General features: G+C 26.7%; 2 protein-coding genes across 2 annotated transcripts; one reads left to right on the top strand and one right to left on the bottom strand.

Moving 5' to 3' along the window:
- Nucleotides 1-2,240: 2,240 nt before the first annotated feature.
- OCT59_012637 (uncharacterized protein) lies at nucleotides 2,241-2,504 on the bottom strand (the record flags this gene model as incomplete). Its single annotated transcript, XM_066134625.1, has 1 exon — nucleotides 2,241-2,504. One exon carries the CDS (start codon nucleotides 2,502-2,504, stop codon nucleotides 2,241-2,243), a length of 264 nt encoding a protein of 87 aa, XP_065989874.1.
- Nucleotides 2,505-11,031: 8,527 nt separating this feature from the next.
- Nucleotides 11,032-11,552, top strand: OCT59_012636 (uncharacterized protein; the record flags this gene model as incomplete). The annotated part of the gene is made up of 2 exons (XM_025330864.2): nucleotides 11,032-11,242; nucleotides 11,308-11,552. The coding sequence occupies 2 exons, from the start codon at nucleotides 11,032-11,034 to the stop codon at nucleotides 11,550-11,552; spliced, it is 456 nt and encodes a 151-aa protein (XP_025167383.2).
- Between the last annotated feature and the right edge of the window lie 5,834 nt (nucleotides 11,553-17,386).

The following is a 17,386-nucleotide window of genomic DNA, read 5'->3' as shown; positions in this document are numbered from 1 at the left end:
TAACCCTAACCCTAACCCTAACCCTAACCCTAACCCTAACCCTAACCCTAACCCTAACCCTAACCCTAACCCTAACCCTAACCCTAACCCTAACCCTAACCCTAACCCTAACCCTAACCCCAACCCTAACCCTAACCCTAACCCTAACCCTAACCCTAACCCTAACCCTAACCCTAACCCTAACCCTAACCCTAACCCTAACCCTAACCCTAACCCTAACCCTAACCCTAACCCTAACCCTAACCCTAACCCTAACCCTAACCCTAACCCTAACCCTAACCCTAACCCTAACCCTAACCCTAACCCTAACCCTAACCCTAACCCTAACCCTAACCCTAACCCTAACCCTAACCCTAACCCTAACCCTAACCCTAACCCTAACCCTAACCCTAACCCTAACCCTAACCCTAACCCTAACCCTAACCCTCCCTAACCCTAACCCTAACCCTAACCCTAACCCTAACCCTAACCCTAACCCTAACCCTAACCCTAACCCTAACCCTAACCCTAACCCTAACCCTAACCCTAACCCTAACCCTAACCCTAACCATAACCCTAACCCTAACCCTAACCCTAACCATAACCCTAACCCTAACCATAACCCTAACCATAACCCTAACCATAACCATAACCATAACCTTAACCATAACCCTAACCATAACTCCGCTACTCTCTTTGCAAGCAGAAAAATTCTAGTAGACTTAAATAGTTTTAAAAAAATTGTGAATCAGAGTTCTACTATAATCAACAAAACACTTTTTATTTCTAAGTTCATTGAATGCAAAGAAATAATCTCTCTTGTCATTCGTCCACACAATTTCAAAAACTATAAACATCACTACGCTTAAAAATTTTTATCAATTCCCATCTATCCCGACAATAAAAATTGCCGTTATAAACTGCCAAAGACACAAAAATTCACGGAAAGATCAAATGTTTATAATAAATATTTTTGCAAATATCCAGTTATCTTCCTATCTCTCAAGATTTAAGGTTATCTATAGGACGCTGCCTCGGAACAGATATTTAATGTAAAAGCTAAATTATTTGACATTAATACCATATTATTTGACTTAAGTACAAAGCATTTGGCGTTAAATATAAACCATTTATCATTAATTCCAAAGTATTTGTCATTAATTCCCAAAACATTTGCCATTAATTTCAAAGTATTTGCAAATCTATAAACAAATTTCTTATAAAGAAAATAGGATTTCACGAGACTTTTAAAAAGAAAATTTTTACTTAAATTGCACCATTTCAAGTTTAACCAAATATGGAAAATTATTTTCATATCGCACCCCATTCGCCTGATCGGCAAAGGATATAACCTTATCCATCACGTCTCAAATGCATAGGTTATATCCTCTACTAAACCATAGTTTTTATTGGCCAATATTAAGGTAGATCATGCGACCTTATAAGCGCGGACATTTTCGTCCTCATAATTTGAGGACATTTCGTCTCCGTAACTTGAGACAATTTTATCCTCGTAATTAATGTATTATCAAGAAAGTTAGAATTGAGTATATTTTGTCTCGCAACTTTATGGACATTTTTGTCCTCGCAACTATTTGCGACATGATTTTTGGTTCCAACTATATGACATCTCTTTGCCCTCATATTTAACATTTCTGTCCTTTGTAACTTGATGACAATTTGTTCCGTAATTGATATTATTTTGTCCTTATAATTGGAGACATTTTTTGTTTTTGTAATTGAGAATATTTTTGTCTCGTAATTGAGTGACATTTCTGTCTCAGATTGAAGACATTTTTGTCCTTATAATTTGAGGATATTTTCGTCTCAGAATTGATGACATTGCTATCCTCATAATCTGCGACATTTCTGTTCTTTGTGAATTGCGACAATTTTGTCCTTTGCACTGAAGACATTTTTGTCCTCTTAATTATGACATTTCTGTCCTCGTAATTTGAGGATATTTCTGTTCTTGTAATTTGGAGGACATTTTTGTTTTTGCACTGGTAATATTTTAACTCAGAATCGGCTTTTGACATTTATCCTCAGAATGGCGACATTATCGTTTTCTGCAATTTGAGTGACATTTTGCCTGCAATTGAGGACATTTTTGTCCTCATAATTTGAGACATTTTTGCCTCAGAATTAGCGACATTGTTATCCTCATAATTTGAGAACATTTCTGTTCTCAGAATTGCGTATTACTTTGCTCTGCACTAAGTGACAATTTCCTTTGCCCTCAGAATCAGCCATTTTTGTCCTTAATTATGACATTTCTGTCCTCGTAATTTGAGGACATTTCTGTCCTTGTAATTGAGACATTGTTCTTGTTTAATTCGGCGACAATTTTGTCCCGTAATTGAAGACATTTTGTCCTTAATTTGGAGACATTTAAGTCCTTTCCCCGTTACCTTGGTGACATTTCTGTCCTCAGGCCGAGTTTGGACATTTCTGTTCTTATAATTTGAGGACATTTTTGTCCTTGGCAATTGAGGACATTTTTGTCCTTCGTAATTAACGGACATTATTATCCTCATAATTTGAGTAACATTTCTGTTCTCAGAATTTTACATTTCTGTTTCGTAATTTGAGACAATTTTGTTGCATCAAGACATTTTTTGGTTCCACTGAGCATATTACTTCGTTCTTATAATTTGAGTGACATTTTTGTCCTCGCAATTGAGATATTTTTGTCTCATAATTTGAGGACATTTTTGTCTCGTAATTAAGGACATTATTATCATAATTTTGGTAACATTTCTGTTCTTTGCAATTGCGTACATTTTTCCTTCGTCGTAATTGCGTACATTTTTGTTCTTGTAATTTAGGATATTTTCGTCCTCATATTTCAAGGGACATTATTATCCTCATAATTATGATATTTTATTCTCATAATTTTGGGCTGACATTTTGCTTCCTCAAAATCTTTACATTTTTATCTTTATAAATTTGAGGGATATTGTTATTCTCATTACCTGAGAATATTTCTTTTTGTTTCTCATAATTTAAGGACATTTTTGCTCTTGTAATTATGACATTTTGTTTTCAGAATTATTTCACATAATTTGAAGACTCATAATTTAAGGACATTTTTGTCCTCATAATTTGAGAATATTGTTATTCTTGTAATTTCGAGGAAAACAATTTTATCTTCATAATTTTGAGAATATTTTTGTTCTCATAATTTTGAGGATATTTTATCCTTATTTTAGTCTTTGTAATTTTGAGAACATTGTCATTCTCATAACTTGGGTTATTTTTGTTCTTATAATTTTAAGGCCATTTTGTTCTCATAACTTGAAGGCATTTTTGCCTCGTCAGAACTTCAAAACATTTTTCCACTTAAATATTTCAAATTAGTTTTATCTATATGTTCTAGCTATCTAAATTAGGCAACAGTTTTTATCCACTAACTCATTCAGGAGCGTCTAATGGATGCTTTTACTAATTTTATTAGAAGTTAAGGTTTTAACATTACATAATACATATTGTATTCAAAAATAAAATTTATAAAAAATAAAAATAATTTTTAAAATTAATAAATTGATATATTCCATTAATTATTACATTTTACGTTTAATTTAATATAATTTTTTTTAATATAGTATGATGTATTGCATTATTTTAATCAATATATTAGACTAGCTATTGAACTGCTAGATCAAAAGTTATTCACAAAATATGTTTTTATCAAGATCACTAGGGTCAAGCGAATCGATTCATATAGAATAATAAATTCTATCCAGAATTATATTAACTACAACTCTACAAGTGTCTAAAAATCGAAAATGTATAACATTGCAGTACTATTGCTTTTAACTTCCTGAGTTCCCTTCTTCCTAGAAAATGATTTAATTTCTGGCCATTCTCTTGCAATATTTTAATTAATATATTATATATTATTAGAAGTTACTTTAACATTACACTATATATATTCATATTAAAATAAAAATTTATAAAATAAAATAATTTATATATATATTACCGTATAACGTTTCCACAGTACCCCTATGGTACGATACAGATTTTCATGACTTTTGAATCCTTATACTTCCCACCATTTTCAAGTGAAGTTTTTATTATTAAGCAGATACGTATAAAAACTTATATAATAATTCGATGATTTATTTATTATGAGTAATACCTAGGTATTTATTAAATTATTTTAAATAATAAAATCGGTAGAAAATGGGAGTTCTTTTTTTGTAGGGTACTGTGCATAGGGAGGGTACTGTGGCCTGCAAAATATGGTACATATTATTAGAAGTTACTTTAACATTACACTATATATATTGTATTAAAAATAAAAATTTATAAAATAAAATAATTTATATATATATTACATATTATTGCAAGTTACTTTAACATTACACTATATTATATTAAAAATAAAAATTTATAAAATAAATAATTTATATATGTTACATATTATTAAAAATTACTTTAACATTATATAATATTGATATATGGGGATAAGCACAGCAAAACAAGGGGATAGCCTCAAAAAAAAATTTTTTAAGTTTATATGATAATTATGCTCCAATTTATCCAAAAATTACAGTTGTAATGAAATCTCAAAAAAAATTTTTAGATCCTATCCCCTCCCCGTTTTCACCAAGTACGTATCCCCATATATTGCATTAAAAATTTACAAAAATAAATAATTTATACTTAAAGAAAGCAATATCTTTTATTTACAAAAAAATTTATATGAAACTAAAATCAATAATTTTATTAATCATTATTATATTTTGTTAATTTTAATATAATTTTTTTTAATATTTTAATTAAGGATTTATTTTTTATTGCATCTGTATTATGTTGCACTCCTATAATATATTAAATATAAAAGTCAAAAATGACATTCTAAATCCTTTTTAATATATTAAGAAAACTTGTAGAGCAGTCAAAAATATACATAATATAAGATTTCTTATAATATATAGTAATTGCATAAAGTCTCATGCTAGGATTTTTGAAAAATAGAAAATTTTAATAAAGTGTCAGTAATCAAAATGATCAATATAATTAATATATAAAAATTACCAAAAAAGAAGATGCGATATATCGCAAAGCTGCAAAAAAAACATATTCCTTTATTAATGCAATATATATTATTAGAAGTTACTTTAATATTATATTGTATAAATTGTAAAAATAAAGACTTATGAAAATAATTTTAATTAATATATATTACATATTATTAGAATTTAATTTAATATTATATAATATATATTGCATTAAAAATTTATAAAAATACAAATAATTTTTAAATCAATAATTTTATTTTTAATAAATTATACTCAAAGAGAAGCAATATTTTTTATTTAAAGAAAAATTTACATGAAACTAAAATCAATAATTTTATTAATTATTATATTTTGCTAAATGTAATATATATATTTTTTAATATTTTAATTAATATATTATATATTATTAGAAGTTACTTTAACATTACATATAAATATTATATTAAAAAAATAAAAATTTATAAAAATAAAAAAGACAAATTTAATTATAATACCATACTATATATCTTATTTGTAATATTTTAAAATGGCATATTATTATTTATCAATTTATATCATATGATATTACACAAATCCCAAAAAAATTATTATACAAGATTTATACAATTTTTCAATTTTTTTACAAATTATTTAATAAAAAAATGCTTTTTATTAAATAAATCAAAAATAATATCTAAAACCAGTTTTCGTCATCTTTAATAAATTTGCAAAAAAAGATAAAAATATATTATTTCATTATTTTTTATATTATATATTAATATATTATTAACTTTTTTTTTGCCATTTTATTTTTGTATATTATAAATAAAATATGTAACAAAATATTATATATCATATTTATTTAAATAAAAATAATTTTAATTTTTTTTTTAATTTATTTGTAATTTCTGTGATCCAAAATGGAAAATCTTAATGAAATCATGCGATTGAAATGATCAACATAATTAATATATAAAAATTACCAAAAAAAGGAAAATGCAACATATTGCAGATATAAAAAAAATATATTTTTCTTAATTAATATAATTTTTATAAAAATATAAATAATTTTTAAAATTAATAATTTTATTAATTATTATATTTTACTAAATTTAATATAATTTTTTTTTTAATATTTTAATTAATATTACATATTGTTAGAAGTTACTTTAACATTACATAGTATATATGATTAATATATATTACATTAAAAATTTATATAAATCAAATAATTTTTAAAATTAATAAATTAACATATTTTTATTAATTCTTATATTTTATTAATTTTAATATAATTTTTTTTAATATTTTAATTAATGTTAGAAGTTATTTTAACATTACATTATATATATTATATTAAAAATTTATAAAAAAATACAAATAATTTTTTTAAAATCAATAAATGATTTATATAAAAATATGTTAATATAAAAACATATACAAATAATTATAAATTATTGTATTTTATTAATTATTACATTTTATGAAAATAACTACATTTAATCAGAAGGGAATTTTCTCTTCCTAATATTTATTATTGAGTAGGGATTAGATTAGATAAAAATGTTATTGAAAATAAAAACGGTCATTCGCAAAATAGTAGAAATAATTTTAATATTTTCGATATAATGAAATGACAAAATTATTCTAGTTATTAAAATTGATCAAAATGTAAAAATAATTTTAACAATTTTGATATAACAAAATTCACTAATTTTGACAAGCAACTTTAAGGTTAGATTAAAATTAGATTAAAAGTTAGGTTTATTTATTACAATATATCACACCCTATAGTAGAACCCAAACAATATATATATAGGTCAGATAAAAAATTCAAAATTTACTAAGGTCAATAAGCAAATATTTTTTATATCTGCTAAGCAAACTTTTATCTAATCCATAAATTTTTTATACTGCTAGCTAATTATTTTACGACACATATATATATATATATAATTTTTTTTATAAAATATGTATATAAAAAAAAACTAAAAAAAACAAAAATTTTTGAAATAATGCATGGATAAAGCTATTATTATTTTTTTGTAATATTACAACTAATAAATGTTTCTTATAAATATTTTCGTATATCTGTTCTGTGACTTCAGAGCGTAATTTAGGCACTTCAGTCAAAGGAAACATCCGATACCTTCTTAAGTAAAGTTGTTCAGCAGGTTTGAATCTACTTATATATAAATTGTTATCATGATTAAATAGATATTTATGGATTTATTCATGTTTTTGTAATGCTACCAATACGCGGAATTTTTATTTTTAGTAAAATTTATTAAAAAAAATATTTATAAAAAATTTTTTAATAAGTAAAAATGAAATAACTTTTATTGATTATTACAAAAATTATAGTGTAAAATTATAAAAAAACAGAAAAACGCTTATTTTTCCCTTTCTTTTAAATCTATATTTTTTCTGCGTTACACAGACGCGTATATGTTTTTATATTTTTAATGTTACGCAGACGCGTATTTGTTTTGTCAAAAACACGTTACACGATCACGTCTAAAAATGGTTCCTGTATCACATATACAATTAACTTATTCTTTGTGTTAAAAATAGTAAATTTCTTTTACACAAACATGTTTATAAATTAATAAAGCACGTTACTAATTTTTTTTAAAAAAAACATGTTTATAAATTTGTTTACATATTTTATTAGATTTTTTTAATGTAAAAAAATGTAAATGTATATTTATATATATTAAAAAAAATCTATCCTGCTATATATATCTAACTATTAATAATTTAATACTTTGCTTACACATAATTATATCTGACTATTTTAAAATTATGTTATCAAATAAGCAATAATAAATCTCTTTTAGGAAAAATTTTTATATTTTAGCTAAACAAACTTAAACCTACATTTATATATGTCCTTATTTTTGCTAATTAATTTAGGAATAAAAAATTTTTTTATTATTAAAAATCTTATTTGTCACTTCTAATTCATTACAGAAGGAATTTCCCCTTTGGTTAAAATTAGAAATTTTATATTTTATTATTTTAATAAATAATTAATTAATATTATATTATAGAAGTTATTTTGATATTACATATATATATATTATATTAAAAATTTATAAGGAAATATTATAATTATTAAAAATAAATGATTTTAAAATTAATTGTTGATAAATTATTATATTTATTAATTATTAAATTTAATTGTAACTTAGTTGTATGTGTATTGTATTAGCTTAACTCTTTAAAATCTTAATAAGGAATTATTTGTGCTGCAGCAAAAAAAAAAAAAATTTAATTGTAATAACCTATTATATATCTTTATTTATAATAATCTAATTTGGTATATTTTTATTGGCCAGCTTACATTATGTAATATTACACAAATCTAAAAATGGAAAATTTTATTACATAAGATTATACAAATTTCTAAAAAGGAAATTTCTTTGCTTGTTTTTATTAAATAAGTCAAAAATAGTATTTAAAATTATCTGTCATTTTCAAAGTAAGTAAAATTACATTCATAACATTATTTTTTAAAATCATACATTGTATTATAAACTTTTTTTTTTGTCAAATTTTTTTAAGAGTATTACAAATAAAATAAATAATAGGATGTTATACAGTATGTATATTATAAATAGTAAAATATAATTATTAATAAAAAAAATGATTTATTAATTTTAAATTTATTTGTATGTTTTATTTTTTATTAATTTTTAGTACAATATATATGTAATATTAAAGTAACTTCTAATAATATTAATTAAAATATTAAGTAAAAATTAGCAAAATATAGTAAATAATAAAATATATTAATTATTAATTTTAAAATTATCAGTATATTTTTTTATATAATATATGTAATATTAATGTAATTTCTAATACTATAGTATATAATATATTAATTAAAATATAAAAAAAATTACATTATATAATAATTAACAAAATATACAAATTATGAGGACAAGAATGTCCTCAAAGTTACAAGAACAAAAATATGAGAACAAAAATGTTCTCAAAATTATGAGGACAACAATGTCCTCAAAATTATAAGGACAAAAATGTCCTTAAAATTACGAGGACAAAAAATTAACAATATTTACAGTTACAAGAACAAAAATGTCCTCATAATTGTGAGGACAAAAATGTCCTCAAAGTTGCGAGGTTAATAATATCTTCAAATTTATAAGGACAAAAATGTTAAGAAACAAGATTTTGAGGACAAAAATATCTTCAAATTTACAAGAATAAAATGTTCTCGTCAGCGAGACAAGCAGGGACAAATGTTCTCGTAATAATGAGGACAAAATGTCCTCAAATTTATGAGGATGAAAATATCAAGATTTTGAGGACAAAAATGTCCTCAAAATGAGGACAAAATATCCTTAAATTTACAAGAGCAAACAATGTCTCAAAATTATGAGGACAAAATGTCATGAGTTCCAAGAAACAGGAATGTTCTCAATTACAAGAACAATAATGTCACTCAAATTATGAGGGACAAAAATGTCCTTAAATTACATGGACAAAAAATTAATAATGTCTCATAGTTGTGACTTGTGAGGACAAAAATCATGTCCTTATAGTTGTAAGGACAAAAATGTCCTCAGTTGCGAGGGGCAAAAATCATGTCTCATAGTTGCAATGACAAATATCATGTCCTCATAGTTGCGAGGACAAAAATCATGTCCTCATAGTTGCGAGGACAAAAATCATGTCCTCATAGTTGCGAGGCAAAATCTCATGTCTTATAGTTGTAAGGACAAAAATGTCCTCAAAGTTGCGAGAAAATAAAATCATGTCCTCATATAGTTGCGAGGACAAAATCATGTCCTCGTAGTTGTGAGACAAAATCATTTCCTCAAAGTTGCGAGGACAAAAATGTCCTCAAAATATTGAGGGCAAAAATGTCCGCGTTGATAAGGTCACATGATCACTGCTTAATATTGGCCAATAAAAACCGTGGTTTCCATAGAGGATATAACCTATGCATTTGAGACACGATGGATAAGGTTATATCCTTTGCCGATCAGGCTAATGGGGTGTCATATCGCCAAACTGTTTGACAGTATTGGCAAAGAATTTAACTATAAAGTAAACAGTTTATCAGTACAGCAAATCATTTGAATTTCGCAGTTAACCTTAAACGTCAAATGATTTAGCTTTTACATTTAAACATCTGTCCAGTCCAGCGTGCCATAGTTATCTGCTTCTCGTCTGAACTAATACTACAAACCATTTTGTTGATCTACTTTTTACATCCCTTTCGCAGAATAATGAAAGTTGTTCAACTTGGTCAAGTATGCAGACCCGATTATGTCAGCAGTTGGCAACTCTATATAACAGGACTCCGGATATCTAATATAAAGGTCATAATGGACTTTTGGCCAAAAACACCCCTTTTTACTGAAACTCAAAAAATCGTTTTTTGTAAATATCTCAGCATCCAGTAATTCAATTTTAATGAACTATTTTTTATTTTGTAGCCCTCATTTAGCTCTACAATTTAAAAAAAAAGTTCATCAAAATTGGACCACTGGATGCCGAGATATTTACAAAAAACGATTTTTGTTACCCTGAAAATGGGCCAATCTGCCGAAAGTGTGACTTATGACCTGTTTTGGAGATATCCGGGGTCCTTATATAACGATCATCATTATGTTTATTATCAAGTCAGCCATAAAATTCTAAATAAATCACGTTTTGATAAGATAAATTCTGGTAAATTTAAGGATGGCGTTACTTAAAGATGCCCTTCTATATCTCTTTAAGTACTTGAAAGACTATCACAGAAATAAGTGTATTGTCCTAATTGATGAGTACGATCACCCTCTTGAAGTTGCTTATCAACATCAATATTACGAAGAAGCTCGTGGTTTTTTGCTTCTCTGAAGTGCCTTCACAGAATCTTGCAAATGATGATTAACAAACGATTACAAATGATTGGATTGGCCAACGCAGAGGCAATAATGAAAATTTGGAGAAGGCCCTTCTTGTTGGTATTTCTCGTGTTGCTAAGTCAGGATATTTATCAGAGCTTAATAATTTGAAAGTATTCCCAATGCACCATGAAGTATTTGCAAATTATTTTGGATTCACTGAAAATGAAATCTTTATGCTTCTTCAACATAATGGTAAGGAAAATCAGTTAGATGATGTCAGGCAATGGTACAATGGATACCGAGCTGGAAATAGTCTTAATTTGTACAACCTATGGTCAATAAATTCTTTTATTAATGAAGGAAATTTGAAGGCACATTGGATTGATACAGGTAAGTCTTACATTGATTAGCTTCTGTTAGAATTATTTTATAACATGCTTTCTGCAACATAACAGGAGGTATTAAAACGATTAAGGATTTGCTTTGGAACTCAACTGAAGATTTTAAAAATAATACATCAATATTACTCAAGGGTTATACAATCAATATAAGGATTATGGAAGATATGGACTATAATATCTTAGCTCAAAAATCAAATATAGACAATATACTTTGGACCTTACTCTACTATGCGAGTTATCTTACCAAAGATAAAAATGACAATCTATGCATTCCAAACATGGAAGTTTCTACAGAATAGCAGGAATGACTGACAAATTGCAATTCATTTGAATTGGATTCAATGCTAACAAGGTAAACTTTATCTATAATTTCTGCTGTATGAAATAATTTTTTATCTTTATTAAAATTAACTTTCACAACATCTCCAGAAGATCAGGTTGATGCATACCAGTCAAAACTTTTTATATGAGTTCTATTTTCTCCTGCACCATCACAAATTAAACCATATATATGTATGCTAATACATTTTAATCTAGATGCAAAATTAAATAATAAAGCATTCAGGTTATGTGCTATAATTATATTAATACCATAATAAGCAACTGGAAAAACAAAGTTATGTGTTGCTGAATGCCAAACAACTTGATGAATTTGTGTTGCAAGACTTTATTCTTACTTTTCAGCTGTAGAATTAGGTAGTAAATTATTTTTATCAAATGTTGTATGAATCTCATTTTAATATTGTAAGGCAAATGATTGATGGTTTTGCATTTCATTCTCAAAATCTGAATATTCAACATAACAGTTTTCATGTTAACTCCAAAGAAGACCTTTTAAAATAATAAATAAATTAATTAATTTTATATGCATTTCAAAGTTAAATAAGAACAATTTTACCTTTTTGAATTTTAAAAGAATCATGTGAAAAGTATCCAACTTACCCATATTCCCAAATATTATTTGCTGTTAAAGTTTCTAATATTTGAAATCCAGTCTCATCTTACCATCCTGAACATTTTTCACTTTTATTTATATAGCTTTTAAGTGTAGAAATGGATGGTAGACGCATTATTGTTTTCATTGCATCATAAGCTGCTTTTTCAGATCTGCTATATACTGATATTGCCCAATGTAAAAACCTATATTAAGAAAATTAAATATACGAAATTTTTTAATAAAATAATGAAAATAATGCAATAATTAAAATCTTATATTGAATGGTATCTTGTTCCGTTTGACTTTTCACTCTGAATACAAATAAGTTTCTGAAAAATAGGATAAAGATTTGAAATATCTATCTTTTTATTTGTGATATCATTAATAATAGTATAGGCTATATTTGCCATTTTATTTGATATTTCTCCCTCTTTTTTCTCTATTTTCTTTTGTCAACAATTTCTTATTTTTATAATAGTTACATTTTATGATTTAATAAGTTTTTTTTGATGTTCAATTTTTTTTATAAGAATTTTCTTTGAGACATGCACATTTTTCACAGAATTTATACTAGAGGTCTGCATTGACCACTATTTTACAACCCAGCTCGGCCCGCACTTGAAAATTAACATAAAGTACCCAGCCTGGCCCGGCTCGGACTTAAAATATCAAAAACCCGGTCCAGACCGGACTCAGACTTTTATTATATTATTTTGTTGTAAAAACAAAAAAATTGGCCAACTTAATTTTGGTCAGTTTAATTTCGGCAAGAATTAAGACGATTTTGGCCAGAATTACGAAAATCCGGGTTTGACAAAACTTCATGTGCCAGCCCGGACCTGGCCCAGATGAATTTTGAAGAAAATTTGCCGGCCCAAACCCAGATCCGGGTCCAGGCCGGATTAGGGTTTCCGAGTTCTGGGCCCCGTTTGCAAACCTCTAATTTACACCATCTAAATACCTTTTACAAATTTGTTGCATTGTTTTACAAACTTTTTGGCAATTTTCACATACATTTTCATCTTTCATTATAAGTTTGCAATTAATATGTCAGTATACTTCATCTGATGGATGACCTTTATTTTCTAAAAAAGCAAAGGGGGTATGCTCTTTATTATTGCTAACCAATTAATCTCCTCAAATTTGAATTATATCTTCAAATCCTAAAATTAAATATTCTTAATGTAAAGAAAAAAAATATAATACATTAATAATTTAATTGTAAATTACATACCAACAGTACTTCGTTTATAACAAACTTTAAGAGAAAAAACATATTGAATAAGACTACTTATTTCATCAATAGTTCTTTTAATTACTCTAACGGGAAAAGGAAGATCTACTTCTTGCAATACTTGATCAAGTATCCAAACTTCAACGTTAAACGTCTAGAGTTTAGAATATCCTCTATATAAATAATTTTGAGTTACATGATGCATTGTGTCTATACCTATAGATTTTGTTCTCTATTATTATGGTTAAAATGATTTGATTGGTAAATTCATAGATACCAATATTATTAATTGGCTCTGTTTAAAAAAAAAAGCTATTTTTTTAATTATTTTTTATAATAATTAGTATAAAATTTTTTTTTTTTGATCAGTTAGTATATAATAGATATAATAAAATTCTTTAAAATTTTTTTTTTAATAGCAATAGATCAGTTATCGGTATAGTATAGATTAGATATAATAAATTTTCTGTAATTTTTTTTTTAATAATAAATCGGTATAAAAATTCTTCTGGAGCATCTAGTAGGGTCACAGCCTTTACCTTCACAGACATAACATAAAGCCTGGACTTCAGTAAGTATCACGAAATGTACCTGATGAAGATTTCTTTAATTTTTTCATAATAGCAAAGAATAACACGTAAATAGGAGCCACAGTAAGGCTGTGAACATGTCAAAAGTGATTAAGACCAGTTGGTGTGAAAAGTTTATACTTAAGGATATTACCATAGTGGGAGAAGTACCCATGAATTTATGATTCAGTAAGATATAGTGGAATGTCTGAGACGCAAAAATTACCTTCTTCACTTATGTAACTATATTATCATCTCTCTGCATAATATAAATAAATATTTTATAATAAGAAGGTCAGTAGAACATGATGATTTATGCAGTGTCGATTAGGTGAGGCAGGTCAAAAAGGTAATTTTTGCGTCTAAGACAAAGACTGATCTTCTGCACGTATAGCAGCAGGAGGTTAACTAATTCAAAAATAGGCTTAGAAATGACTTCATCTAAATCAGATTTAGCACGGAATAAAATGATGATCTGCTTGAACTCATTAGAGCCTTCAAAACCGTACTTTAGAACTATATTGGAGAAAAATGATCAACAGTGTCACAAGCAATTTTATTGGAACAAAACCTGTTCCAAAAATCTGTAGGCAAGTAATATTTGAAGATCGTCTGGATGGCAGCTTGGGTTATGTCTGGAGAAAATGCGAGGGTAATATCAGGAGCAGAAGTAGAAGCAGCAGCAGAAGTAGAGTCTTAGGCAGGTACGTAAATAGATGTAGTAAGAGAAGTGTCAGGACAGTGTTAGGATGAACACATTTAGCAGTTTCAGGAAAAGGAGAACAGTTATTAGCACGGTTCAATTGAGTGCCAGAATAGGAGTGAAGGGTACGTTCAGTGGCTGAAGTTGGCAGCTATTGGAAAAAATGTTGGGCAGTTTTCCCTTTATTTTTAGTAGACATAGTGGACAAGAGAAAAATAAAAGTTTATAAAATAAAAGTGTTTTTCGTGAAAAATTTTCAAAGTAGGAGAGAAAATTTTTTTGTAATATAACTTTTTATAAATAAGAAAGTATAAATACATAAATAATTTAAATTTATTATATGATTTACTTATAAGTTCAGTTCACAGAAAATAAATCTGAAGTCTGTTTCTAGACCCTAATTAGGAAAATTCATAACTTAATTGCGATGTTTCTGTTAATCAAATTGGCACTAATTTTTCACAAATTTCAAAAATTACTTTATTGCTGTTTTCTAATTACTGTGATCTAGCATTATTTAATAAAAAAAAAAATTTTTGAGAAAACACATGAAAATAAAAATTTTATTGCATTTTCAAATAAAGGAAATATGATTATAAGCTAAAAATTATAATTTTAAGAAAAAATTTTCAATTTTTAAATAAGTTTACTTATAAATAACTTTTTAAATTTTGTGTAACAAATTGGTTTTAAAAAAGTTATTTATAAGCAAACTTATTTAAAGATTGAAAATTTTTTCTTAAAATTATAATTTTTAGCTTATAATCATATCTTCTTTATTTGAAAATGCAATAAAATTTTTATTTTCACGTGTTTTCTCAAAAATTTTTTTTTTTATTAAAAAATGCTAGATCACAGTGATTAGAAAACAGCAATAACATAGCCATGCTTATTTTCAGTTTAACTAAACACTTGCCTACCAGCAGTAGTTGTATCTCAAATAAGGTTGCTGGAGAAACTAGGGGTTTTGGCAAGTTGGCAAAATGCCAAAATAGCGAAACTTTGCTAAAACTATATGAAAGTCTTATTAAAAAGTTAGCAAAACTCTAGAAAAAAGCGAAACCTGACAAAACTTATTATTAATGCCAAAACTGCTGAAACTTTGCCAAAATTATAATAAACCCATAGTAAAATCTTGAAGAAACTAATCATAGGATTTTGAAGAGGTTTAGGCAGGCAACCTTAATCTCAAATACACTTAAAACTGATCATGTCGCTTGTTATATAATACAAGTTACTGGTGAAAAGTAAGGTTGCTTGCCGAAACCTAGGGGTAATTCTGCCAAAACTATATTAAAATTATATTAAAAAACTGGCGAAGCTTTGGTGAAAGGCGAAACTGCCGAAACTTATTATAAATGCTGAAACTGCCGAAACTCTACCGAAACTATAATAAATCTATAGTAAAATTTTGACGAAACTAATCATAGGATTTTAAAGAGGTTTAGACAAGCAACCTTAGTGAAAAGACCTTTTTCAATTAGAAACAAGAACTTGCAGAGTTCAAAAAAGCATTTAGTGACTATCCAGATTTTCATGTTATTCTAGGTCCTCCTAGTTCTGGGAAAACTGCCTTGGTTCATGAGGTAACAACTAAAGGCAATTTCAAATCTCTTTTTCTAAACTGTCGTTTAGAACAGTTTGATTTTCCAATAGCTGTATACCATTCTATTTCCATGCAATTCAAAACATTCTTCAAAAATCAAAGAAAATTCCTGAAAAAAATTTTACCAGAAATGGAAATCAAGGCCAAATTTCCATATTTTTTGGAGTTAAACTTTAAGCTATTTGATAAGCAAGAAAATGAAATTTACTTTTACTAGTGTTATGAGCTTGCTTAAAAAAATTGCTCGTGCTCTTCTAAATCGAAACATATGGATAGGTTACAATATTCTTCTACCCATTTTGATTATTGATGAAGTAAACGTACTTAATCGACTTGGTTACAGTTTGGTAGCAGGAAAAGTTCTTCTATGATCATATCTTGACTGGTTCATATTAAATACAAAACAAACAAGTCGCTTCCATGTTGTGCTTACCTCTTCTGATTCATTCTTTTATAACTGGATCACAGATTGTAAGTCCACCTTATTATAATCATATTTGATATCAGTGTAAAGGCTTATGATTTTCTAATCCACATTTATTGTTTAGGTTTGCATAACTTATATGTAACTACATATGTTATTGGAGATTTGAGCAAGGAAGAAGCTGAAGAATATTTTGAAAAGCATATTCTTTCTCAAAATGGTATGTCATTACTGAACTCATTTATTTATATGTAGAGGGCTTACATAACATATTTGTTATTTAAAAAAGAATGTAAAGAATTTGAAGGCAAATTTGACCATATTTGCAAAATAATAAGTATACTAAGGTTGCCTGCCTAAACTCCAAGATTTTACTATAGTTTTATTATAATTTTGGTAAGGTTTTGGCAGTTTCGGTATTTATAATAAGTTTTGTCAGGTTTCGCTTTTCTCTAGAGTTTCGCTAACTTTTTAATAAAACTTTCATATAGTATCAGCAAAGTTTTGCTATTTTGGCATTTCGCCAACTTGCCAAAACTTCCTAGTTTTTCCAGCAACCTTAGGGTACACGCATGCTAATTATTGATAAGTATATTAAAGAATACAAAAATTCTAATGGAAAGCTTACAGGCAGGGTTGTGGTAATATACCTGTATCAGC

The sequence above is a fragment of the Rhizophagus irregularis genome, chromosome 2, assembly GCF_026210795.1.
Source record: "Rhizophagus irregularis chromosome 2, complete sequence".
In the NCBI taxonomy this organism is placed as follows: Eukaryota; Fungi; Glomeromycota; class Glomeromycetes; order Glomerales; family Glomeraceae; genus Rhizophagus; species Rhizophagus irregularis.
Note: the sequence above shows the minus strand (reverse complement) of the source record. Positions and strands in the feature narration are given on the sequence as shown.